Below are 27,853 nucleotides of genomic sequence, written 5' to 3' on the forward strand. Positions count from 1 at the left end.
GTAGAATAAGCATGCTGGATAGTGAACCTGATCCAGCGAGAAATCATCTGCTTAGAAGCAGGACACCCAATTTTCTTGGGATAATACAGGACAAACAGAGATTCCGATTTTCTGTGACGAGCAGTCCTCTTCACATAGATCTTCAAAACCCTCACAACATCCAAGGCCTTTGAAGTAATCGAGGAGTCAGTAGTCACTGGCACCACAATAGATTTGTTGATATGAAAAGCCGACACAACCTTTGGAAGGTTGACGCGTCCTGAGTTCCGCCCTATCTTTATGGAAGACCAAATAGGGGCTTTTACAGTACAAAGCCCCCAATTCCGACACACGTTGTGCAGAAGCCAAGGCCAACAAAGTGACAGCCTTCCACGTGAGAAACCTGACCTCAGCCTCCTGTAAAGGCTCAAACCAATCCGATTGCAGGAAATGCAACACCACGTCAAGGTCCCAGGGAGCCGTCGGCACCACAAAGGGAGGCTGGATGTGCAGAACCCCTTTCAAAAAGGTCTGAACCTCAGGGAGGACAGCCAATTGTTTCTGGAAGAAAATGGATAACGCCGAAATTTGGACCTTTAGTGACCCCAATCTCAGGCCCATATCCACACCTGCTTGCAGGAACAGGAGAAACCGTCCAAGTTGAAACTCCATCGCAGGAAACTTCTTGGATTCACACCAAGACACATATTTTTCCCAAATTTGATGGTAATGTTTAGACGTTACTCCCTTCCTAGCCTGTATCAAGGTAGGAATAACCGCGCTCGGAATACCCTTCCGAGCTAAGATCTGGTGCTCAACTGCCATGCCGTCAAACGTAGCCGTGGTAAGTCTTGATAAGTGAATGGCCCCTGTTGTAGAAGATCCTCCCGAAGAGGTAGAGGCCGTGAATCTTCCAGTAGTAGATCCAGCAGATCCGCATACCAAGCCCTCCTTGGCCAGTCTGGAGCAATGAGGATTGCCTGAATCCTTGTTCTTTTTACAAGCTGTAGAACTCTTGGAATGAGAGGAAGTGGAGGGAACACATACACTGACTGGAACACCCACGGTGTCACCAGTGCATCCACCGCCACTGCTTATGGGTCTCTCGACCTGGAACAGTACCTCCGCAGCTTCTTGTTGAGGTGGGAGGCCATCATGTCTATGTGAGGAACCCCCCACCAACCGGTTACCTCCTTGAACACCTCCGGGTGGAGGCCCCACTCTCCTGGATGGAGTTCGTGTCTGCTGAGGAAGTCCACTTCCCAGTTGTCTACTCCCGGAATGAAGATTGCTGACATCGCCACTGCGTGCCTTTCCGCCCAGAGGAGGATTCTTGCCACCTCTGATATTGCACTTCGTTACGCCGTGTCGGTTTATGTAGGCCACCGTGGTCACGTTGTCCGACTGCACCTGAACAGCCTGACCCTGTAGAAAATGTGCTGCTTGAAGAAGACCGTTGTACACGGCTCTTAGCTCCAGGATGTTGCTAGGAAGAAGGGATTCCAGACTTGACCACCGTCCTTGGAAGGTTTCCCCTCGAGTGACTGCTCCCCAACCTCTTAGACTTGCATCCGTGGTTAGAAGGATCCAGTCCTGAACCCCGAACCTGCGGCCCTCCAGAAGGTATGACAGTTGTAGCCCCCAGAGGAGTAAAATCCTTGCTTTCGGCGACAGACATATCCTCTGATGCATGTGTAGGTGAGATCCCGACCACTGGTCCAGGAGATCCAGCTGAAAGGACCGAGCACGAAACCTTTCATACTGCAGAGCCTCGTAGGAGGCAACCATCTTCCCCAAAAGGCGGATGCACTGATGAACCGATACCCGGGCAGGCTTTAAGACATCCCGGACCATTGACTGTATCACCAACACTTTCTCCACCGGGAGAAACACCCTCTGCACCTCCATGTCGAGGATCATCCCCAGGAAAGACAGCCTCCTTGTCGGCTCCAAATGAGACTTTGGAAGGTTCAGGATCCAACCGTGCTCCCTGAGCAGATGCGTCGTGAGAGCAATGGACCGTAACAACTTCTCCTTGGACGATGCCTTGATCAGCAGATCGTCCAGATATGGAATTATGTTCACCCCCTGCTTGCGGAGGAGAACCATCATCTCTGCCATCACCTTGGTGAAGACCCTTGGTGTCGTGGAGAGACCAAATGGTAGTGCTTGAAACTGATAGTGATCGTCTAACAGTGCAAACCTGAGATAAGCCTGATGCGGCGACCAAATGGGAATGTGGAGGTACGCATCCTTGATGTCCAGGGACATCAGAAACTCCCCCTCCTCCAGACCTGAGATAACCGCCCTTCGAGTTTCCATTTTGAATTTGAACTCCCTTAGATAAGGGTTTAACGATTTCAAGTTCAAAATTGGCCTGACCGAACCATCCAGCTTCGGCACCACAAAAAGGTTTGAATAGTTGTTTTGTTGATGAGGTGGAACTGGAACAATGACATCCGACAGTTCCAATTTTCGGACAGCTTCCTGTAGAATAGCTCTGTCTGCCAACAAAGCTGGCAAGCCTGATTTGAAGATTTGGTGAGGTGGAAGATTTTGAAACTCCAGCCTGTATCCCCGGGACACAATACCCTGCACCCAGGGATCCAGACTGGACGACACCCAGACGTGGCTGAAATGCCAGAGTCTTGCTCCCACCTGACTGACCTCCAGGCTGTGCGGTCCACCATCATGCTGAGGTTTTGAGGCACCAGAAGTAGACTTCAGGTCCTGGGAACCTGCAGGTACAGGTTTTTTGGGATTTAGCCCTACCTCCTCTAAAGAAGGTGTTAGAGGGCTTGTTCTTTCCAGTCCTAGTGGGCCGAAAGGACTGTGACGTATAGGGAGAAAAAGGTTTCCTCATAGCCGGTGCAGCTGAGGGAAGAAAAGGAGACATACCCGCGGTTGCCCTGGAAATCCACGCATTCAGCGCCTCCCCAAATAGAGCCTGACCTGTGTAGGGTAGGTTCTCCACACTTCTCCTGGATTCCGCGTCCGCAGACCATTGGCACAGCCAGAGACCCCTGCGAGCCGAGACAGACATGGAGGAGATCCCTGCAGTAATGGAACCCAGGTCCTTCATGGATTCTATAATAAATACCGCAGAATCCTGTATGTTACGTAAAAACAATTCAACGTCACCCTTATCCATCGTAGCCAAGTCTGACCACTTTGCTATAGCTTTAGAAATCCATGCACAGGCAATAGTAGGCTGCAATATCGCCCCTGAAGCCGTGTATATGGACTTGAGCGTAGTGTCAACCTTGCGATCTTCCAGTTCTTTCAATGCGGTAGATCCTGGGACATGTAAGACCACCTTCTTTGACAGTCTGGAGACAGACGCGTCAAATATAGACGGGGGTTTACCTTTTTTTCCTATCTTCCTCAGGGAAGGGAAAAGCAACTAGAACCCTTTTTGGGATCTGGAATTTTTTCTCCGGGTTTTCCCCTTAGCAAGTGATGCCGCCCCCCCTCAACACATCTCCATCACCGTCTGCTGTGTCAGAATCGGTATCCGTGTCATCCTGTGTAATTTGGGCAAGAGCACGTTTTTGAGGGTGTACCGCAGAGGGGCCTGAGGGAACAGAACTGGACCATACTGCCATAGTGGACTGTAAAGCCTGAGTAACATTCTCAGCCTGTGCAACCCTCTCAGAAATCTGAGAAATAACCCCCTTAAGAGAGGCTAACCACTTCGGTTCCCTAGCCAGGATATGTGCTACAACAGTGCAATCCTGATTACATGGAATGGGATCTTCCTGAGAAGATATATCCACTGCAGCATATGATACAGAGTCTCTAGACATGGCTGCTTGCAAACCCCACACACCCCACATACACACAGGGTAATGGCAGACAGAGTTTCCCCCCCCAAGAATGGCAGAGAGACACAGAGATTGGAGCAAACCAACACACAGCGCTTCTGAGGAACAGGGGAAACCCCACCTCACGCTGACTGCGCTCCTTAATAGGTAGACACAGTATACACACTGCCCCCCCTTCTACAACCCCCTGGTACTGTACAGATAGCTGGAGTTGACGTGGAGGAACAGTGCTGAAGACTGCAGGCAGAGAAAATGGCGCTGAACGCTGCTGGGTCCACTCTGAGGAGAAGCTCCGCCCCCTGAAGATGGCGCGTCTTCCTGCTCTTCACAAGGATTATACTGGCCTGAGGTATATGCTGGCTGAGATCCCCTCACAGCTTCTGAGCACCGAAGCGCGGTTAATACCGCGCTTCCTACCCTGTTGCCGCCATCTTCACACCGGTTCCCTGCTTGTCAGGGGGGCGGTGACTAACTCGCCACGATCTTCTGGCTCTGTAAGGGGGTGGCGGCATGTTGCTGGGGTGAACGATCCCCTGTGGCGGCGATCGTTCTATCCCCTCAGGAGCTCAGTGTCCTGTCAGCGGAGTAAATAGCTCAGACCCCGCAGGGGGGACACTACTCCCCCCCTTAGTCCCACGAACTGCCTAAACTCTATTAAAAATAATAAAACTAAAAGAACTCCTATGGAGCTCCCTTAGCTGTGTCCGGCTTCTTCGGGCACATTTTCTAATCTGGGTCTGGTAGGAGGGGCATAAAGGGAGGAGCCAGCCCAAACTGTTAAACTCTTAAAGTGCCAATGGCTCCTGGTGGACCCGTCTATACCCCATGGTACTAATATGGACCTTAGCATCCTCTAGGACATAGTTTGTTTTTCTGTCCTTTTGCTGCATATTTCCAAACCCTAGGGAGGCTGGGAGCACTCCCAGGAAAGAATATTTATACCACATATCAAGGGTCCACCACCCATAGGGTTCATAAGGTTGTATAAATGGTTTCATTAATTCCTTGTGCATACCCTCCAACATTTTACACATAAAAATTGGTACAAATTAGAAAAGGGGGCGTGGCCACAGGTAAAGGATGTGTGGTCACGCCCCTTTTCCTATACTTTCAGTGGAAGTTTGGAGAGCCAAAAATCAGTACAGACCATAAAAAAAGGTACAGCTGGAGCGTATGCTTGTGTCTGAGCGGGGACATATCCATAATGTGATTAGTTTATCTCCATAGAGTTGCATGATTGTTTATTCTTCTAACAGCCCAATTCTGTAAGGATTGCATTTGCAAAGCTGCTGCAAATGCAATTCTTTGCAGTGTAATTGCAGGAGGAGGTGTATAGTACCTCCTTCCCGCATTTGCAATAACAATACTACGAATCGCAGTCCAGGATGAACATTGCGACCATCAGTCGCAATGTTCATCTGCTTCTGAAAGCTGAGTAAGCCTGCTCTTACTCAGGCTTACCGACTGCAGGGCTCCTTGCAAGGCCAACTGCGTCTCGTGGTTTAATTCTTAGCCTCGCCACTCCTGGAAAATGGGGGTGACACGCCCCTATTTCCGGTGACGCCGGCCGCCCCCACCCCTCCCCAGAACGCCTCTGCCTGACAAATGCGTTGGCAATACTGCAATGCGATCGCAGAAGCCAACACATTTAAAATGCATGCCATCGTTTCCTGCATGCAACGCGCCCGAGAGGATGACGAAGGGAGCTGCCCAATGAAGCTCGCGATCACAGGTACACACCAAGCGTTATATCATTCCAATCCATGTGTACCCGGCTTAAGATGTGTAGAGTGTATCACTTCACCAATAAAGGTGACTGGAAAATGGAAAAAGGAATATGTGACAATATCACCCTCTACAGGCGAATGCTGAAAGCACAGGCTAAAGTGACAACATACTAGAGAACCATCAGAGTTTTATCAACAAGAAATATGCAGATGTGCAGACCCTATTTTATTATTTTTTACACAATGGTGCTGATTCAGAGTTATACCCAAGTCAGGTTTTAGTGCCCTTCGCTTATAGAAGTAGCTATCACGGCTATAGCTGCAGACTTTATTACTTGTGGCTATAGATGGGTCTTAAATCAGACGGATCTCTGCGTATGGTTATCATACGTTAGAACACCCCACCATGCTTCCCAATCTAATCATTTGTCTTGGGGCTATGTATGTGAGCCGAAAGGGGCCATGGACTTATGTCAGCTTGGCTGTGTTACAGACTGTGGGGCAGATTTATTAAGCTCGGTGAAGTGATAAAGTGGATGGTGATAAAGTACCAGCCAATCAGATCCTAACTACCATGTCACAGGCTGGGTTTGAAAAATGTCAGTTAGGAGCTGACTGGCTGGTACTTTATCACCTTCCAATTTATCACTTCACCGAGCTTAATAAATCTGCCCCTGTGTTTGAAAAATGACAGTTGCGGATTGGCTGGTACTTTATCTCTCTCCAAGCTTTGATAAATCTCCTCCTTGGTTTGTTAAATATTGGCTAAATCAGTAAACAAACCCCAAAAGTAATTTGGGTTCAATGATATTCAGCACTTCCACTACCAAACAACAACCAAAATGTGTAAAAAAATGTTACACAATGAATACATTTTGCTATAGCTGCACAGACCTGTAGCCTGATTCAATGGTGGACACAGAAGTGATCTACGTTAGCAGCTTATCTGAGAAGTTATGTAAATGTGTGAAAACACAGAAAAAAGCAGGGAGAGGATGGTGGGCTGCCAGAGCCACAGGGGCCCGCCAACAACAGCAAAAAAAAAAGAGAAAGTGGAGAAAGGAAGGCAAGCCCCCAGAGTCAGAGGGGCCCACAGAAAACAACAAAAAAGAAAGTGGAGAGGAGGGTGGGCCCTCCAAAAGCAAAAGAGAAAGCAGAGGAAGGCGAGTCCCCAGAGCAAGAGAGGCACGCAGAAAACAACAAAAAAGAAAACAGAGAGGAGGGCCGTCAACCAGAGCCAGAGGGGCCCGCCAAAAACAGCAAAATAGAAAGCTGAGAGGGGAAGGTGGACCCGAGGCCAGAGGGTTCCAACGGAAAAAAAAAAACAGCAAAAAATAAATAAAAAACAAGAGAAAAAAAAGGTGGACCAAGGGGTCAGAGTGGTCTGCCAAAACAAGAGAAAGTAGGCCGAATACCGAGCCCCAGTACGGTCATCCGGAAGAAAACAAAAACAGAGAAAGGAAGGCAGGCCCCCAGAGCCAGAGGGGTCCGCCCAAAAAAATAGAGAAAGGAAGGCAGGTCCCAAGAACCAGAGAAGGTTCGCCCAAAAAAAAAGAAAGGAAAGGAAGGTGTACAATGAGGCAAAGGGATCGGATGAAAAAGAGAGAAAGGAATGTGAACCCTGAGGCAGAGACGTCTGTCGGAGAAAAAAAAAGGAAAGGAAGGCAGTGAGATCACACACACAAAAAAAAAAAAGCGGAGAGAGTAAGGCAGCCCCCTATAGAGAAAAGAAAAAAAGGCTGATCCCTGGGCAGAGGGGTCTGCAAAAACAAGAGAAAGGAAGGCGGACCCCTAAGCAGTGGGGTTTGCCGAAAAAGAAAAACGGAAAGGACAAAAAAAGAAAAAATAGAAAGGAAGGCAGACTCCGGGTCAGAGGGATCTGCCAGGGAAAAAAAACAAAAAAAAGGCGGACCCCAGGCAACAGGGGTCCGCCGAAAAAAAGAGAAAGGAAGATGGACCCCAGGCCACAGAAGGCACCCTCCACCAACAAGAGCACAGGTGGTACCACTTCCCAACCAAGAGTACAGGAGGCACCCCCCCACACACTAACACTAAAACACCAACAGAGCAGAGGAGGCATCCGCCACCACACCAACAGAGCACAGAAGGAGACACACCCTACTAACAGAGTACAGGAGGCACCCGCCACACACTAACACTAACACACCAACAGAGCACAGGAGGCACCCCCCACCCCGCCAACAGAGCACAGAAGGAGACACACCCTACTAATACCCCTTTCACAGCGCACAAATAACTCGGCATATTGCCAGGTCGACACGGGTCAGCGTGCGGTGTGAAAGGGGCATAATCGAAATCGCGGGTCGCCTAACCCGGCAATTCAACCCGGGAATAAAGCAGTGTTATTCCCGAGTTGAATACCGGGTCAGTGGCTGCGTAAACGGACTCCCGGGCCGATGCATCCCGGGACCCATTTACTACAGCAGGGAGAGGCGGCGCGGAGATGATCTCATCTCCCAGCGCCGCCTGCACCTCCGCCCCCCCGCTGCAGCAGTGGCCAATGCCGGATCCCACCCGGGAAGGACCCATTTCCAATTTCCGGGTGGGATCTGGCATTGGCAGTGTGAAAGGGGTATACCAGAGTACAGGAGGCACCCACCACACGCTAACACTAACACACCAACAGAGCACAGGAGGCACCCCCACCCCACCAACAGAGCACAGGAGGCACCCCCCCACCCCACCAACAGAGCACAGGAGGCACCCCCCCACCCCACCAACAGAGCACAGGAGCCCCCCCCCCCCCACCCCACCCCACCAACAGAGCACAGGAGGCATCTTTTCTTCTGGGTTTCTTTTATCTATAAATAAAAAAACATATAGAATATGCAAAGTGTCCTGTTCACTTGGCATCTTAGGAGGAATAATAGAAATCTCATTGGAGGTAGATATGATAATATCTCAATGGAGATTGTGTGGGCTACAAGTCTCAGCATGCCTTTAGAGCGTAGCACTGAAATCTCGTTTCAATACCCATCACAGCCCTAACGGTGTGAAGTTTGTGGGTTTTCTCCAGGTGCTCAAATTTCCTCGCACACCCCAAAAATATTCTGGTAGATAAATTGATCCCAACAAAAAAACTCCCAAAACTCAAAACCTCCCAAATCCTAGTGTGTGTAAGTAAGTGTGTGCGTGTACATGTGGTAGGGACTATAGGTTGTAAGCTCTGCTGGGGCAGGGACTGATGGGAAAATGTGTGCACTATATAAATAACTGGCAATACAAAGAATAAGGGCTTCAATTACAGGCTAATGATAGGTTTGATGTTCCGGGATGTGCTAGCACCTGTCACTGCATTGTCAGTTCATACACCAGGTGAGCTGTCTTACTTTCTTCTACTTGTGCCAGTGTCTTATAAAACGAAAAAAGCATTACTAGAGATAGTAGATGGACCACCACCTGAGTGGGGATACCATCCTGACCGCTGGTATTTCAGCTGGTGTCGGGATTCTGGTGTCAGTATCCTGACAGCTTGGATCCCGACCGGCAGTAAATTGACTGCCTCCCGTTGGAGGCAGTCGGACACAGCACAAAATATAGAGAAAAGAATGTATTTTTTAAAAACGACGCATTAGGCAAGGCTCAAGTTTTAAGTTCACAAAAAGATGATTACGGAAAAGAAGAATTTAAAAAAAGACAATATTTTAGATGCTGTAATCATTTAATTTATTTTGGACCTAATTCTTCTATTCCTCAAAGATATATTTGATATGCAGAAGGTTCACTATACAAGTGTGGGGAGTTTATTTATAGTAATTTAATTTAAATGTAGTTAATTTATCATTATTACTATTAATAATACTAATAATAATAATAATTTGAATTAATCACAGTGTGGTGATAAGAAGAATTACAGTATGAAAATAGGACAATAAGTTTCACATAAGAATATGAGCAATGGACACAGCACCCTGAAATGGATGAAGCACGCCTGGATGTACACTGGGAGGATACAGCACAAAATATATATATTAAAAAAAGATATCTTTTATTTTGGGTGGACTGACAGAACAGCCCTAGATGGACGGAGCAGCTGCAGTCCCTGGATGTATACTGGGATGACACAGCACAAAATATTAATTTAAATCAAAATATATGTATTATTTCTCTTTCATCCATCTGGGGGACGCTGAGCACTTACTAATGGGTTAGAGTGTGTGGGATGGGAGTTTGGCACAGAACCTATAAAAAACTAACTCCTCCCCCCTCTAACCCCTCCCATCTCCAGCCTGACCAGCAGATTACCTCAGTTTTAGTTTTGTGCCTTGGAGGACAGGCACAGTTTCCTTTGCTCTTAGATTTTAGTAGGTTTTTGTTTCCTATCTGTTTTGAGTTTATGTTTAGTCCCTGTATACAGGCGACAAGCATATTGTGAGTGGGGTTAAGTTATATAGAAGGCGGCTGTGTGCCTTATTTCTCACTCACCCAGCCTCTAGAAAGTCACCATGCCAGAGGTCTCTGGGGCTTTCTGTTACCGGACACAGCACCGAGGAGGCACTGTATCAGGTAGGACAGACAACTTGCCCTGGCAGTGTTGGACAGTGTCCCATTATTACTATTTCCATTTAGACGGCAGTGGCGCGCAGCAGGGTACTGAGAGCGGCTAGGATCACGCCGCTGACATGCCGCTCACCGCTACTTCGGATCCTGCCATTTCCGCTTCAGGGCAGGCTGCGGCGGGACTGCAGAAGGGGAGCGGTAGTCGCGTCTGTATAACTGAAGGAGTTTTACGGCTGCTACAGGCCGTTCTCCTAAAGGGGCTTCCCGCCGTGCTCTTCCCGCATTGCCGTTCTTTACTGTTCCGCCCATCACTGTCTGTGGGGACGCACTCAACCAGCGGGCGCCATTTTACTACCCACTCCCTCTGTATCAACGCTGTCTGAACAGGGAACGCTGCACAACAGAGGAGGAGATTATCTGACAGAAACCTGACTCACCCTGTTATTATACAGGCGGGGATCAGAAAATACAAGTGTTATTGGGTTAAATCAGAAATCTGCATCTCCCAATTTTATGTCTTTTCTGCCTATATTGTGAGAGGTGCGGTTGGGGGGCCTGCGAGTGCGTGTGGTGGTGCCTGCTGCCGTGCAGGTGTAGACTCGGTACTCACCAGGCGCCGCTCGCTCTCACCTTCAGGTACCGGAACCCTCAACGGACCTGGAAATCTTCACTCGGATCCGGACACGGCGATTCCCTCTCGGAGCTGACCAACGACCGAGCTGAGGAGAGAATGGTCTACATTAAAGGGGGTATCGACCCTGCTTCCGGTGGAACAGGGGATACCCCAGGGGTGGCTGCGACCTTCACCGGCTGGGTGAATGGTCATCACCGGCACAAAGCCTCAGCTACTGTACCCAGCTTTCACACACTCGCGCTTTCGCACGTAGTGTGATGAAAGGGATTCTCACGTCCGTGAGCAATCCTAACTCCGGCGCTCGGGGACAAACAAGGGACAGACGTACACGGATGCTACTCACCGTCACAAGTCTTGCACTCCGATCTTCTCCACTTACAGGTCCCTGTAAGGAGGCAAAGAGAAACAGCCGTGCAGGGCCTAACTCTACCCTAGTGTCACACCCTATACTATCTACAACAGCGGAGCCCTCAAACTAGCTCTGTGGGTGTGGTGCAACACAACTATGCACAACTTACACAACACATACACTTTGCCCTGCACGGTAACAACATATATCACACTATCGGAGTTACAACATAAAACGGTGCTGTCCCTTTTCTACCCGACTCAGAACACCCAGTAGTGGGGACCGCACAGCTCACCCACCTACCGTACTCTCAGGGTGGCCTGAGCCTAACGCCCAGTGCCACCTTTACTCACCTCGGGGAAAACACTGCTTCGCTGGGCCTGGCGCCCCCTAACTGCACACAGGCCGGAGGCCTGACTTCGCCCACGGGCCTAGCGCCCGCCTAACTTGCTGCCCGTTGGGTGACCTGGGCCTTGTGCCCAGGGTCACCTTATCTGTACTTACTGGCCAAAATACGCTAGGGCCTAGCGCCCTCTAATGTCCCAACAGGCCTATTGCCTGAACTGCCCCTCGGGCCTAATGCCCGTCTAACTGTGCCCACAGGCCGGTGGCCTGACTATTCTCATGGGCCTAGTGCCCAACATGTGCCCCCCAGGCCTAGTGCCTGCCTATCTGGTGCCGCAGGGGTTGGGTGGCTTGGGCCTAATGCCCAAACCACCTAATCAGACAAATGACCCCCAATCTCCTAACTGCGCCACAGGCCTAGTGCCTGACTTGTGCCCGCGGGCCTAATGCCCGTCCCTGGTGGTCGAGGGAGGAAGAGGGGAGGATAGCCTCACTGAGGCCTTACCTAACCCGAGGGCCTCCGACACCGTCTTCTGCCGCTGACCCGTCCTGGCCAGCGGCGTCGCCTCCGCTGCTCCGCGTCCAGCCGCCGCTGGACATCTCCTTCCTGGGGCCCGACGTCTTCCGGCCTCTTCAGCGGCCACCGGAGCTCTTCTCCCCGCGGCCGTCGTCGTCTCCTTTCTGCGGCGGCGTCTTCCTCCTTCTTCGCGCTCTTCTGCCCGCGCAACCTCTTCGGCTCCCGCCCGTGTCTTCTGTCCTCGCCGCTCTTCGGCGCGGCCTCCTTCGCTCCGTCCCGCCCGGCATCTGACGTCAGACGCCGGGGGCGGGGCCTATGACGCGGCGAGCGCCGATTGGCTCGCCGCGTCTCTCTCCTATTGGCTGCCGCTCCGGGAGCCGCGATTGGCTCCCGGAGGGCGCCAACATTCAAATGCCCCCGCAGTCTCTGGTCCGGTGCAGGGAAAAGGGTAATCCCTGCACCGGACACCCGCCGCCGCCACACACTAACAGGCGCTGGGGACAGACAAGCTGTCCCCGCGCTGTCAGAGACATTGTCCCGCAGGGGACACAGGCGCTCTGGCTGCTGCAGCTGGAATGTGTCCTGTAAAACAGGACACATTCCCACATCCCCCCCCCCTTTTTCCTTTGTAGTCCCTACAAAGATCTCCACGGCGTCCATCGTCCGCGGGTCACGGAATTCCAAGGTCCTTACGGCGAGGGTGCATTCGGGGGCCCAGCCTGGACCAGCTGTGACCCCACATCCTTCCTCCTCCAGCTCCGGGTTCCTCTTACGGCCTGACCTCCATCGGCGGATCCTCTGGGGGAGTGGCATCTCCTCACGGTCGCTTGACGCTGGCCACCAAGGGGAATCTTCCTCCACGGGGACAACAGTCACCCACTCTTGGCCTCCGATATCGTCTGTGGCTTCGTCCCTGTCTTCCGGGTGTGGTATCGACCACCACCCAACAGCGGAATCCTCCGGGGCATCCATTTCCTCCCGGGCAACAGCCACCACATGTAGAATTTCCTCGTGGGGCATCTCCAAAGGTCCTGTGTCTTCCTCTGGAACGGGTCCTCCCACGGCATCGCGATCCTGTCCCCGTACGTCCGTCCCTTTCGGTACTTCCGGCAGGTATTGCTCCAGGACTATCTCCTCCTCTTCATGGAGGGCATTCAACTGGGAGCACGACTCCACCCGATCCTGCCCGTCACTCTCGTCGGCGCTTCCGACGCCAGAGTCGTCCTCCATCTGTTCTGGGAGGGATTCGTCGGCGGACAGCTCACCGTAGTCCGAGTCCTCCTCCGATATCTGGACTGGGGTATTACTTTCCTCCTCAGCGTACTTCTTCGCTTCCGCTGGCACCTCTGCTTCCTCAGCGTACTCCTTCGCTTCCGCTGGCATCGTTACTTCCTCAGCGTACTCCTTCGCTTCCGCTGGCATCGTTACTTCCTCAGCGTACTCCTTTGCTTCCGCTGGCATCTCTTGGTACCCAGGACACTCCTGTTCCGCACGTCCTGGTCGTGGACGGTTCCATCGTGGAGAGATTCCGGACGTCTCAGTCACTGGGTCTTCACGCTTTCCCTGGCAGCGTGGTCTCTCCACCCCCCAGTCGTCCACCTCCGCCTCATGCGGGAAAGGATTCTGCCTTACTGGGGTCACTTTCCTGGGACAGAGTAGGTCCGCGGCATCTTCCCAGGGGCACTCACTGGCCGCATGTCTTGGTCGCCGACACTTCCAACAAGGGAGGGCCACTGCCACCTTCTCCAAGACGGGTTCCTGGTCCACCTCCTTCACTGGGGAATCTTCACCCGTTGGTTCCGGCTCAGAGGAAATGGGCACCTGCGAACTAACTTCAAGCAAGGCCTTCCGCTCCATCTCCCTGGTTTCCTCCTCCCATCTCTGGGCGCGACCATCCGCAATCATCCGGTCTTCATTCCACGGACAATCGGGAAGCGCATGTCCTCTCGCCTCGCAGAGCGCACACACAGGCTCTGCAGCCACCCGATCCCAAAGCTGCTGACGAGATTCCGTCAGCTGCTTCACCGTGGCCTCGTAGTCCGTCCTGTCTTCCGTCCATGGACATTCCAGGAGCCGATGTCGGGGATCTCCACAGCTTTCACACCGGGAATCAACCTCGTCTTCGCTCAACTCTTCGTCCCAGGGACAACTGTTGTGCTCATGCCCGTAGTTTCCGCAGAGCAAACACCAGGACTCCTTCGCTTGGCCCTTCTGACGTCTTCGGTCCGCTTCCTGGACCACCTTCTTTGGGGACGTCTCTCGCCAAGTACACTCGTCGGCAAAGTGACCTGTTTGCCGACATTTCTTGCAGGGCGTCACAGCGGCCTTCTTGCGCCCCTTCTCCCGGCGCTCTTCTTTTTCCCGCTGGACCGACCGCTGCACCATCTTCAGGATGTCTGCCCCAGACACCGTCACCCAGTCGCTCTGGTCCGCACACGTCCGGGGGTGAGTCTTCTCCGGAGCCGTCCGCAGGGAGGTCTTCTTGGTGGCGTTCCACATCGTGTCCGTGATCCGGTCTCTTTGATCCTGCCGACTACGCCAAATGTGAGAGGTGCGGTTGGGGGGCCTGCGAGTGCGTGTGGTGGTGCCTGCTGCCGTGCAGGTGTAGACTCGGTACTCACCAGGCGCCGCTCGCTCTCACCTTCAGGTACCGGAACCCTCAACGGACCTGGAAATCTTCACTCGGATCCGGACACGGCGATTCCCTCTCGGAGCTGACCGACGACCGAGCTGAGGAGAGAATGGTCTACATTAAAGGGGGTATCGACCCTGCTTCCGGTGGAACAGGGGATACCCCAGGGGTGGCTGCGACCTTCACCGGCTGGGTGAATGGTCATCACCGGCACAAAGCCTCAGCTACCCAGCTTTCACACACTCGCGCTTTCGCACGTAGTGTGATGAAAGGGATTCTCACGTCCGTGAGCAATCCTAACTCCGGCGCTCGGGGACAAACAAGGGACAGACGTACACGGATGCTACTCACCGTCACAAGTCTTGCACTCCGATCTTCTCCACTTACAGGTCCCTGTAAGGAGGCAAAGAGAAACAGCCGTGCAGGGCCTAACTCTACCCTAGTGTCACACCCTATACTATCTACAACAGCGGAGCCCTCAAACTAGCTCTGTGGGTGTGGTGCAACACAACTATGCACAACTTACACAACACATACACTTTGCCCTGCACGGTAACAACATATATCACACTATCGGAGTTACAACATAAAACGGTGCTGTCCCTTTTCTACCCGACTCAGAACACCCAGTAGTGGGGACCGCACAGCTCACCCACCTACCGTACTCTCAGGGTGGCCTGAGCCTAACGCCCAGTGCCACCTTTACTCACCTCGGGGAAAACACTGCTTCGCTGGGCCTGGCGCCCCCTAACTGCACACAGGCCGGAGGCCTGACTTCGCCCACGGGCCTAGCGCCCGCCTAACTTGCTGCCCGTTGGGTGACCTGGGCCTTGTGCCCAGGGTCACCTTATCTGTACTTACTGGCCAAAATACGCTAGGGCCTAGCGCCCTCTAATGTCCCAACAGGCCTATTGCCTGAACTGCCCCTCGGGCCTAATGCCCGCCTAACTGTGCCCACAGGCCGGTGGCCTGACTATTCTCATGGGCCTAGTGCCCAACATGTGCCCCCCAGGCCTAGTGCCTGCCTATCTGGTGCCGCAGGGGTTGGGTGGCTTGGGCCTAATGCCCAAACCACCTAATCAGACAAATGACCCCCAATCTCCTAACTGCGCCACAGGCCTAGTGCCTGACTTGTGCCCGCGGGCCTAATGCCCGTCCCTGGTGGTCGAGGGAGGAAGAGGGGAGGATAGCCTCACTGAGGCCTTACCTAACCCGAGGGCCTCCGACACCGTCTTCTGCCGCTGACCCGTCCTGGCCAGCGGCGTCGCCTCCGCTGCTCCGCGTCCAGCCGCCGCTGGACATCTCCTTCCTGGGGCCCGACGTCTTCCGGCCTCTTCAGCGGCCACCGGAGCTCTTCTCCCCGCGGCCGTCGTCGTCTCCTTTCTGCGGCGGCGTCTTCCTCCTTCTTCGCGCTCTTCTGCCCGCGCAACCTCTTCGGCTCCCGCCCGTGTCTTCTGTCCTCGCCGCTCTTCGGCGCGGCCTCCTTCGCTCCGTCCCGCCCGGCGTCTGACGTCAGACGCCGGGGGCGGGGCCTATGACGCGGCGAGCGCCGATTGGCTCGCCGCGTCTCTCTCCTATTGGCTGCCGCTCCGGGAGCTGCGTTTGGCTCCCGGAGGGCGCCAACATTCAAATGCCCCCGCAGTCTCTGGTCCGGTGCAGGGAAAAGGGTAATCCCTGCACCGGACACCCGCCGCCGCCACACACTGACAGGCGCTGGGGACAGACAAGCTGTCCCCGCGCTGTCAGAGACATTGTCCCGCAGGGGACACAGGCGCTCTGGCTGCTGCAGCTGGAATGTGTCCTGTAAAACAGGACACATTCCCACAATATTTCGGTAGTCTGACTGAAATAAAGTTATTTTTATCTCACCCTGTTTATTACACAGGCGGGGATCATTTCTTAACTAGTGTTGTGCTATTCTGACATAGACAACAGTTTTTTGTTTTTTACCTGTTTACAAACATCATGTTATAAAAGGAGCGTTATAGCTCAGTCGATAGAACTGGACCACAGCACACAGAGTTAAGAGGAACATTATTGTGTGCTTTGGTTGTGGCCTTGTATATTCCATGGTCTGTAAACCAGCAAATCTCCTAAAGGAACGGCAAGTTCAGTAGTTTACTACACTGGAGCTCCAATAGCGTGGTGGGCTAATGCTGTGTATTGGCAAGATAGAGTACACAGGTTTGATTCCCATATACATTTAATTGCATGTTCCCAATGTGGCACCAGACTTCCTTAAGGTAGCACAAACACAGGTACCCCATGCTCCGGGACACTAGTTGCGGAGCAGCCGGGAGGTTCCAGGGATCAGTTTATGCCTCTGTGGGCCAGACACACCCCAATCCAGAATAATACGGATAGGGTAGTGGTTAGCATTGCTGCCTCACAGCACTGAGGCCATGAGCTTGTTTAAATAGAAGTATATGCATATACCAAGCAGGTTTAAATTGCTCTACAGTCTTAGCCTCTACCACCGCTCATGGGAGGCTATTCCACTTATCCACTACCCCTTCTGTGAAGAAATTTTTTCCTTAAATTTCCCCTGAACCTACCTCCCTTCAGTTCAGTGTATGCCCATAACTGTGTGAAGTTTGGTATATGTATATATATTCCCTGTACTTGCAGGGATTGGGGTTCCAGGACCGGTCCACAAATACCGGTATTTTTTTGAGTCTACTTTTCCTTACACTATGTCAATGTAATGGGTCTGGTACTCTGTTTACTACTTAGCCGCTTCTTGGTCTTTTGGCTAAGATCAGGTGTAGTATCTATTCTTATCAGTTTAATATCTGATACGCCCCCTATCTGGGGGCCATGTATTAAATGGATTTTTAGAACAGGGAGATGGAAGAAGAGCTTGCTCTGTCCACTCCACGCATTGACCCGGTATTGCAGTACCTCCGGGACCGGTGCACCTTTCAAACAGACTTTTTCTATTTCTTGTACTCGATGTACTCATGAATTGCCAAATGGCTGGACAAAGCTCCTTAATCAGTTCATACTGTGCAACGAGGCTGGTCTTTGACAGACAATATAGCTCCTTTACTTCAGAGGCATTTTGAGGCTTCTTCTAAAGAAAATGGTGAGATAAATCCTGTCGGTGAGGATCCTTCAGGATAGAAATAAGAAATAATCTACTGAATTTCTTGGTTTCCACCTCTTCCTTCACGTTGAGAGAATGTTGATGGAAGTCTGACTACACACCTGATGCAAAAAGTTTATATTTCCAGGGAAATGTGTCTGTCTCTAGTACATACTGTTTTCGGTTCAGTTTCGGTGTCTCATTATTAGAGACAGTATTTCTTTATCCTTTTCGCTGATAAAGACACTGATCTAATGAAGGTTCCACGAATAATTAGTGGACGCATCCATCATGGGAGAGCCTAAGGCGACTGTCTTTACTAAAGTACAGTATGTGACCTTAACAGTCATCACAGATTGACAACAGTGAGACCGTTATTATATTGGTATTCATTCTGACAGGAATATTACTACGCGCTCTCCTGGCTTATGCATGAATTTTTAAACAGTTTGCAGGTTGCATAATGCAAGTTGTCCATTCTTGTGGCAGCTGATCCTTTTCAAATTATCCATTGACAGATTTGGTCTCTCAGGCTCTATTCCCTATCTACTCAATGTTGCATCTTTTCCCTGGCTATGACACCCTTCTATTCATTATGGTTGCGAATCGTGAAATTCTGCTTCCAAATTACAACGTACTTTGCAGGCAGGAGCAAATAACTCTATCAGTAAGGTGTATGCCTGCGGTATAACAGGTCGTGGGTTCTCATCCTGAGTAAATAGCTGAGAAATGGGTATTTTAACCTATGTCAGGAAAATGTGTATTCTTTTGGGAGGCATTTGTCTGCCTAGAACACGGACTTCCGAGGTGCCCTCTGCAGGGGCCACGGAGTCGGACACGCTGGTTCCCAGTGGGGAAGATACCAACTTTCTCAGAGTCCACTGGTCCATTGGTTGTAGTGAATTTGTATCACGAACATATATTCTGAATCTTGGGGAACACGTACCAAGCAAAATTCATTAGTGCCCATCTTGTTTATGTTGCATCCAAGAGACGGGCTCTAATCATTGCAGTCTGTTCGCTATCCGCCACAGGAGTATTCAGTCCAATCCTTTTCCCATCATCTGGGCATCGCTGCCATTTTGGGTCAGTTTTAAAAAAGAGCTCTGTCTCATGCACTTTGTTCTACAGTGGACCTTGGTTCTGGATTTCTTCCTTCGCAGATGATGTTATTCATGGGTGGTATTCTTTTCGATACCTGGTATCTCGAACTTTGGCGGAGTGCAGGATTTACTGACCAGAATAGACTCAGGGGTCAGGCATACACTTCCTCTGCAGGACAGTGGTGATTTTACAGGTGGCTCCATTCCCCCGATCTCCTGCCGGGTTTCTTCAATCTCAGATTCAATGTTATTAATCTCAGGCAGGATTGAGTTTACATAAACAGCAGTTTAGCTTCTCAATTAAAATACGAAGATATTTTCATTGGTCGATCTTTTCGTTACACAATACAGATCTGACTCATAGGACTTCATTCTGTCTCGACATGGAGGGTCATACCTACAGTCAAAAGTCTCAGACATTACGGTTTTTGGTTTCAACTCTGGCATTTTCAATGAAACTGATGTCCGAAGTGGAAATGTCACTTCCGATCTACGGGCGATCTACAACGCCTTGACTCCAGCTCAATGTCTTCTATAAGGTCTGTCCACTGTGGCCTATATCAATTGTTCTGTGGCACTTGTAGCTGGAGAGCCATCGGAACAGTATCTAACATATGCAGAGGGCGGAATTTTGGATTCCGGCAATATCTGTCATCTCCAGTTGCAGAATGGGCAACTGGGAAGCGGCCTTCCTGGATCGTCAGGCTGTTCTTCCTTAATGTATGTGAAATCAGCGGGGATTTCTGGCTTTGGTGTGTCTATGACTAGCCGACATAGACCTCAGGGCTTCTTTGGTACTGTGATCGCTCCGGGGATCCTCTTGTGGCAATCATGGATGCTGTGTCAGCTCCTTCTCACTTTCTAGCATATTTATTCTACCTCTGGCAAAATCTAGTGAGTACAGCATTTGACCAGTGGCTCTTTCGGTTTTCCTAATCCGCTTCGGATTTGCCTGTTGACTATGTTCTGCAATGCTTCAGGCCAGGGTGACCAGGGCTCCTTACAGGGTACCTTTCCGGCCAGCTTTCCACTCTCAACCTTTGCGTCATCAACGGGCTTTTGTCTCTTCTGACTGTGACGGCGTGATTGTGGAGAACAACGTCATCAAGCCCTACTACGTTTCTGGGTCTCTAACCAATCACAATGCCAGAACACTTGTCATCGTTGGTGTGTATTTAACGGTCACTCAGCTGGAGTTCTTAGTCCTTTCAGCCTCTTATCTTTTCTGCAACACAGTTGTCAGAGCTACATTGTCTTCTTGTCTTAGGAGACAGGGTTCTGCTCTAGAATTTACTTTCCAGAATGGCTCCTGTTTCTCCTTTCCGGCCTCTGGACTCTTGTTGAGTTGCGGTTTCTTTTCTCTTACAGTGTTTTTGTTTATGCAGTTAGGGTGGTTTTACTTACAAACCACAGGTTGTAGCTGTTTTTTCCTCTTCAACACATTGTGCTTTCTGTGTCGTCCCGGGCTCATCCGGGGCGGGTCGGTACTTGGCCTTATTGGTTGTCGTTCGAACCTTACATATTACCTTGTTGGGTTTGTTTGCTGCGCCCAAGCGTGGCTGGCTGACCTCTAAGAACACGGTGACGTGCTGGGTTAATTCTGCTATTCAGCAGGCTTATGTTTCTTAGGCGTTGCCTGTTCCTGATTCCTTAGGGGCTCATTCGACTCGACCTGTTGGAGTCTCTTGTGCTGTTCGCGGCGGTGTATTTGTCGAACAGCTGTGTAGAGCGGCGACCTGGTCGTCCGTACATACCTTCACAAGGTTCTTCAGTTTTACATACTTTTGGTTTGGAGACCGCCTCTGTTGGGCATCAAATTTTGCAGACTGCTATGTCGTCTGTGTCTCCCTCCTCTAATTAGCTTGCTTTGAGAAATCCCATTAGTAAGTGCGCAGCGTCCCCCAGATGGATGAAAGAGAAATAGGGATTTTTGTTTACTTACCGTAAAATCTCTTTCTCTGATTCCATCTGGGGGACGCTGCGATCCCTCCCGTATATATGTTCTGTTCTGCCTTTTCCGGCTTTGCTAAACGTTAACTGAGGTAATCTGCTGGTCAGGTTGGAGATGGGAGGGGTTAGAGGGGGGAGGAGTTAGTTTTTTATAGGTTCTGTGCCAAACTCCCATCCCACACACTCTAACCCATTAGTAAGTGCGCAGCGTCCCCCAGATGGAATCAGAGAAAGAGATTTTACGGTAAGTAAACAAAAATCCCTATTTTTTATATTACACACTGCGATTACAGTGTTGCACAAATGAGTAAAAAATATGTATTATTTTTTATATCACACATTGTGGTTACACTGTCGCACAAATGAGTCATAAATATATATAATTACACACTGCGGTTGACCTTCACTGACAGTGTCGCACAATACGTGTATGAGTAGGAAATAATATACTGCGGTCTGACCGGCAGTGTCACAGTACTTATGAAAATTAAATACAACTTATATAGTACACTGCGGTACAGCACAAACAAAAAATATATGTTTTTTTATAATTATAATTTCAGGCTTTTTGTTTTAAATAAATAGCCGTCAAGTTTTTCTGCCAAATTTAAGTCTCCGGGTCTTTATTTTAGATGTTAAGTATAATTGTTTGTCACTGATAAGTTTAACTGGACGACCCTCAGCCGGTGAGTTGTCATTCAGTTGCATGGTGGTAGGTACTATTTCAGCGCCTGGTTATTTATGTTCTATTTCTTTTCCAGGTGACTTAGACTGAGGTGGTAAGCGCTGGTGTTTCAGCTTCTGGATCTCTTGTTTTCTTTTGCAGGTGACTCAGACTGAGGTGTTTCAGCCCATGGATCTCTTGTAAAGACTAGGGCTCAGTTCCCCGGGTGTTCAATTATTTTGTGTGGTCTATAAATTAAATTAAAATGTATATTATTATTATTACACAAGTGGGTTATAAATTCTTTGAATGTAAATATCTCCTTGACAAAACTGTCAAAGGATAATGATGTAATATAATATTTATTTGTGGAATAAACCAGCGCTTTATATATTTTAACCTCATATGATTGACTGTGAATTAGATATTGTTGCAAGTGGCATCCAGTGTTATAGTGATTAGGCATCCAATGTTATCTAGATGTAATACACCTGTGCCTTTTTATTGACTAATGAGGGAAAAAGTCCAATTTGGATGAGGGGGATATAAGGATATTTGTTCTACAGTCAAATCACTGTTTGGAAAAGCACCTAAGGGTGTGAAACGCGTTAGGGGGAACAGCACCCGGTCATCTTTTAAAAGGGCTGTGTTTTGTTGGAAGCAGCTACGGACTGGTTGACCCTGTGGGCAACTGCCGAGAAACGTGGGCGCCAAAAGTGCCTGCACGCCGACGATATTCACCTGGAGCCGCCAGCTGGGTCCTAGTGGTGAGAGACGGAGATAACCAGGAAGGTGGCGGGTGTTGCTAAGCTACGGCACACAGCCTGTCTACAAGCGGCTCCAGCTTTGACATACAGTGGCCAGGAGTAACGCGGGCAGGTGAGGCTACATCACTTATTGCCACGGGCAGCACGGACCTGTGCCTATGTAATGCGTACTGGATTGGTAAGCTACCCAATTCAAGTTTCGCTGCTACACTGTTAGCTGGATCCAGCATCTGACTTTCTACATATATATGAGAATATAAAGGATATAACATGATATCACCTGAAGTAGAAACTTGTTGGAACAATATTTATACACCTAAAGTTTTTAGATAAAGTGAATGAGCGCTTGTGCTTAAAGAAATAAAGAAATAAAAAAGAAATAAAATTAAATGTACATGGCACCTTTGAAGAAAAAGTTTGGTTAGAAACTCAATGTTTACAGCTCCTTTTGGTTACATCAGATGTAACTTTCCCTATCTTACCCTATTTCCACGGAGATAGTGTTGTTTCGTCCCTCCCGCGGCTCCATGTGTGTGTTTCCGTCGCGCTTCCGCTGCATTTCGAGCCGCTAAAATAACAAAGCGCGGACCATCAATCGTTTTCATAAAGTTTTTATATGTTTTTTTCTGATGCTCTACTGTCACGTGACATTTTTATCAAAGTATAACATTGGATGCCATAGTCAGATGTAGTTACATTCATGTCTGTATATATGAAATATGGTTTATTGAAATAATAGCCATTTTTTGCATGCAAATTACTTTAATATACAAAATAAAAGTTCAAGACAAAAATATATGTGTGGTTCTAGTCAATACATGCACCTGGTAACTTTATTATACAGCGCCATTAGTCATTGCTTCTATATTCTTTGATTAAAAATAATGGTTAACTGAAGGTATTGGTACCCTCCCGTTTCCATTAACTTGTTGTGTCCACAGACACGGGTGTGGTATAGCTCATAGACAGTTAAAAGATAGACAGTCATTAGTCAGACACTATATGGTCGGCAGTCAGAAGTCAGACAGGGTCAAAAGTCAGACAGTCAAAAGTCAGACAGGGTCAAAAGTCAGACAGTCAAAAGTCCGACAGGGTCAAAAGTCAGACTTTTGACCCTGTCTGACTTTTGACTGTCGACCATATGGTGTCTAACTAATGACTGTCTATCTTTTAACAGACACAACGGGACTTATATTGCTGCTTAAAAATAGGATTTTAATATACTTACCGGTAAATCCTTTTCTCATAGGCCATAAGGGATATTAGGGACAGAATTAGTACTATGGGGTATAGATGGGTGCAAAGGAGCAAGTGCACTTTTCAATTCTTCCACTGGGTGTGCTGGCTCCTCCCCTCTATGCCTCCTCCTACAGCTCAGTTATAGGTAAAACAGTGCCCGAAGGAGAATGACATACTTGAGAGAAGGAACAGAACAATAACAGGTGTGGTGAGATCTAAACACCAGCACACCAATACATAACTTGGCCAGCAAGGTCTGGCAACATTAACATAATCTTAGCCAGCAAAGCCTGGCAACAATAACAGCAATAGCTGAACAGGAACACCAAATAGAGAACCTGCAGAAAGTCACCGCACAGAGGCGGGTGCCCAATATCCCTTATGGACTACGAGAAAAGGATTTACCGGTAGGCATATTAAAATCCTATTTTCTCTAGCATCCATAAGGGATATTGGGGACAGAATTAGTATGATGGAGATGTCCCAAAGCTTCCAGAACGGGCGGGAACGTGCGGAGACAACTGCAGCACCGCCTGCCCAAACTGGGTATCCTCTTTGGTCAGGGTATCAAATTTGTAGAACTTCACAAAGGTGTTAGTCCCCGACCAGGTAGCAGCTCGGCATAGTTATAGGGCCGAGACTCCACGGGCAGCCGCCCAAGAAGAACCCACCGATCTAGTTGAGTGGGCCTTCACAGACTGTGGAACCGGTAAGGCTACCGACGCATAAGCTTGTTGGATAGTAAGCTTAATCCAACGAGCAATGGACTGCTTTGAAGCAGGGCAACCCTTTTTTCGTGCATCATACAGCATGAACAAGGAATCGGTCTTCCTGATCCGAGCCGTCCTCTTGACATAGATTTGCAAGGCTCATACAACATCCAATGCCTCCGGAAGAGAAGCATGGTCAGAACTGGACGGAATCACAATAGGTTGATCCAAGTGAAACGCGGAGACCACCTTCGGCAGGAACTGCTGTCGAGTCCTGAGCTCCACTCTGTTCTCGTAAAAGACCAAGTATGGACTTTTGCACAACAAGGCCCTCAATTCTGAGACACGTCTAGCAGAAGCCAGGGTCGGTAACATCACCGTTTTCCACGTGAGGTATTTATCCTCTACCATCATCAGAGGTTCAAACCAGGAGGACTGTAGAAAGCGTAACATAACATCCAGATCCCATAGCCGTAGGCGGCACGAAAGGAGGTTGTATATGAAGCACCCCTTGCAAGAAAGTCTGAACTTCCGGCAAGAGAGCCAACTTCTTCTGGAAGAAGATGGAAAGAGCTGAAATCTGGACCTTAATGGATCCCAGCCGTAAGCCCTTATCCACTCCAGCCTGCCGGAAACGTAGGAACCTTCCTAAGTGGAACTCTGCAGATGGATAAGTGCGTTCCTCGCACCAAGAGACATATCTCCGCCAGATATGATGATAGTGTTTTGACGTCACAGGTTTTCTGGCTTGTACCATAGTGGCAATGACCTTTTTGGAAAGCCCTTTGTGAGCTAGGTTGTTCAGCTCAACTTCCATGCCGTCAAACGAAGCAGCTGTAAGTCCGGGTAGACGAACGGTCCTTTTTTTTCAAAACTGTTTTTATTAATGCTCGACAGAATGATACAATTGCAAAGAAGAGGTCATATCAAAGAAAAGACATAGATACTAGGTAGGTAGTAGAGGTGATGTGAATCTGAAATTGTTTGATGTACAGTAAACACATACTGTCAGGGCCGGCGCTACCACTAGGCAGCTTTAGGCAGCTGCCTATGGGCGGCGACCACTGGAGGGCGGCACTGCACACTGAATGAATCCGACAACGCTTTATCACCCTGCTGACAATAGTTCAACATGAGTTCAACGTGAGTGGGTCATCCCCCGCCCCCATCAACCCGCTCCCCCGCTCCCGAACGTTACCTTCAGTGTTCGTAAATACGTGCCAGGGTGGGTGGGTCCCCTGGGATGTGCTGCACGGATATTGGTTTGTTTTAATGATTGAAGTCTGCCTTTGCCCGACTGCAGAAGTGGAGGAGGAGCCAGCCTGCGAGGGGGACAGCAATCATTAAAATAAACCAATATCAGTGCCACGCGTCCCAGGGGAGTTTGTACAGCCCTCCCTCCCTCTCTCTTCCCTCCTCCCCGGGAACTAAGGAACAGCAGCGCCGCCGTTCTTCACATCACCCTCCAACAGTGGCTACCTACGATGCTGTTCCAGCACAGCACACAGAGGAAATGTGCAGTGTGGAACGATGTAAGGTAACTCACACTGGCTCTGTCTGTTCTGCTGTGACATACACATTCAGGCTGAAGCACCCGGCAGCGCTCCGTCTCCAGCTCCGGCTGACCGGTCACTGCTCCCTGCTGCACGTGTACAGAAACACTGACTGAAGTAATGCATAGTACACAGTAGTGTCTGCCACAGCTTCTAGGAATGTGCTACACTGACTGCCCCTCCCCCCCCCATGGGAATCTGTGACTGTTAACACCTTATCCCCCAGGACAATCTCAATTTGCAGAGAAACTTCAGCCATGTAGTTCTGGTTTCTGCTATTGGTTTAGAAAGGTTCACAATACACAGAAAGTTCTCTTCAGGAGCATCATGCAGAGAAGGTGTAGGTGCGGTATATAGGGATGGTGTAGGTATGGTATATAGAGATGGTGTAGGTGCGGTATATAGGGATGGTGTAGGTGCGGTATATAGAGATGGTGTAGGTGCGGTATATAGAGATGGTGAAGGTGCGGTATATAGAGATGGTGTAGGTGCGGTATATAGAGATGGTGAAGGTGCGGTATATAGAGATGGTGAAGGTGCGGTATATAGAGATGGTGTAGGTGCGGCATATAGAGAAGGTGTAGGTGCGGCATATAGAGAAGGTGTAGGTGCGGCATATAGAGATGGTGTAGGTGCGGCATATAGAGAAGGTGTAGGTGCGGCATATAGAGATGGTGTAGGTGCGGTATATAGAGATGGTGTAGGTGCGGTATATAGAGATGGTGTAGGTGCGGCATATAGAGAAGGTGTAGGTGCGGTATATAGGGATGGTGTAGGTGCAGCATATAGGGATGGTGTAGGTGCGGCATATAGAGATGGTGTAGGTGCGGTATATAGGGATGGTGTAGGTGCGGCATATAGAGAAGGTGTAGGTGCGGCATATAGAGATGGTGTAGGTGCGCAATATAGAGATGGTGTAGGTGCGGCATATAGAGATGGTGTAGGTGCGGCATATAGGGATGGTGTAGGTGCGGCATATAGAGAAGGTGTAGATGCGGCATATAGAGATGGTGTAGGTGCGGCATATAGAGAAGGTGTAGGTGCGGCATATAGAGAAGGTGTAGGTGCGGCATATAGAGATGGTGTAGGTGCGACATATAGGGATGGTGTAGGTGCGGCATATAGAGATTGTGAAGGTATGGTATATAGAGAAGGTGTAGGTGCGGTATATAGAGGTGTAGGTGCGGTATATAGTGATGGTGTAGGTGCGGTATATAGAGATGGTGAAGGTGCGGTATATAGAGAAGGTGTAGATGCGGCATATAGAGATGGTGTAGGTGCGGCATATAGAGATGGTGTAGGTGCGGTATATAGGGATGGTGTAGGTGCGGCATATAGAGAAGGTGTAGGTGCGGTATATAGAGATGGTGTAGGTGCGGCATATAGAGATGGTGTAGGTGCGGTATATAGGGATGGTGTAGGTGCGGCATATAGAGAAGGTGTAGGTGCGGCATATAGAGATGGTGTAGGTGCGCAATATAGAGATGGTGTAGGTGCGGCATATAGAGATGGTGTAGGTGCGGCATATAGGGATGGTGTAGGTGCGGCATATAGAGAAGGTGTAGATGCGGCATATAGAGATGGTGTAGGTGCGGCATATAGAGATGGTGTAGGTGCGGCATATAGAGATGGTGTAGATGCGACATATAGGGATGGTGTAGGTGCGGCATATAGAGATGGTGAAGGTATGGTATATAGAGAAGGTGTAGGTGCGGTATATAGAGGTGTAGGTGCGGTATATAGTGATGGTGTAGGTGCGGTATATAGAGATGGTGAAGGTGCGGTATATAGAGATGGTGAAGGTATGGTATATAGAGAAGGTGTAGGTGCGGTATATAGAGAAGGTGTAGGTGCGGTATATAGTGATGGTGTAGGTGCGGCATATAGAGATGGTGTAGGTGCGGCATATAGGGATGGTGTAGGTGCGGCATATAGAGATGGTGTAGGTGCGGCATATAGAGAAGGTGTAGGTGCGGCATATAGAGAAGGTGTAGGTGCGGTATATAGAGATCGTGTAGGTTCGGTATATAGAGATGGTGTAGGTGCGGTATATAGGGATGGTGTAGGAGCGGTATATAGAGATGGTGTAGGTGCGGTATATAGGGATGGTGTAGGTGCGGCATATAGGGATGGTGTAGGTGCGGCATATAGGGATGGTGTAGGTGCGGTATATAGAGAAGGTGTAGGTGCGGTATATAGTGATGGTGTAGGTGCGGTATATAGAGATGGTGAAGGTATGGTATATAGAGAAGGT

General features: G+C 49.6%; 1 protein-coding gene, 1 long non-coding RNA gene and 1 other non-coding gene across 3 annotated transcripts in view; 2 read left to right on the forward strand and 1 right to left on the reverse strand.

Moving 5' to 3' along the window:
- LOC134928535 (uncharacterized) overlaps window positions 1–22,795 on the forward strand; it is a 411,940-nt gene extending 389,145 nt beyond the window's left edge. The window contains exon 5 of the long non-coding RNA XR_010177944.1: window positions 21,428–22,795. This is a non-coding gene — a long non-coding RNA (uncharacterized LOC134928535). The remainder of the gene's footprint in view (window positions 1–21,427) is intronic.
- Window positions 1–25,652, reverse strand: part of ANXA13 (annexin A13) — a 245,292-nt gene extending 219,640 nt beyond the window's left edge. Inside the window, exons 1-2 of the mRNA XM_063924397.1 lie at window positions 25,593–25,652; window positions 22,580–22,665 (exon numbers count right to left, since the gene is read on the reverse strand). Of these exons, the coding sequence (XP_063780467.1) occupies window positions 22,580–22,665; window positions 25,593–25,626 (120 nt within the window). The 5' untranslated portion in view covers window positions 25,627–25,652. The remainder of the gene's footprint in view (window positions 1–22,579; window positions 22,666–25,592) is intronic.
- On the forward strand, window positions 17,261–17,451 carry LOC134931183 (U2 spliceosomal RNA). Its single transcript, XR_010179022.1, has one exon. It is a non-coding gene; the product is annotated as a U2 spliceosomal RNA (small nuclear RNA).
- Window positions 25,653–27,853: the final 2,201 nt, after the last annotated feature.

This window comes from Pseudophryne corroboree, chromosome 5 (assembly GCF_028390025.1).
Source record: "Pseudophryne corroboree isolate aPseCor3 chromosome 5, aPseCor3.hap2, whole genome shotgun sequence".
NCBI classification, from domain to species: domain Eukaryota; kingdom Metazoa; phylum Chordata; class Amphibia; order Anura; family Myobatrachidae; genus Pseudophryne; species Pseudophryne corroboree.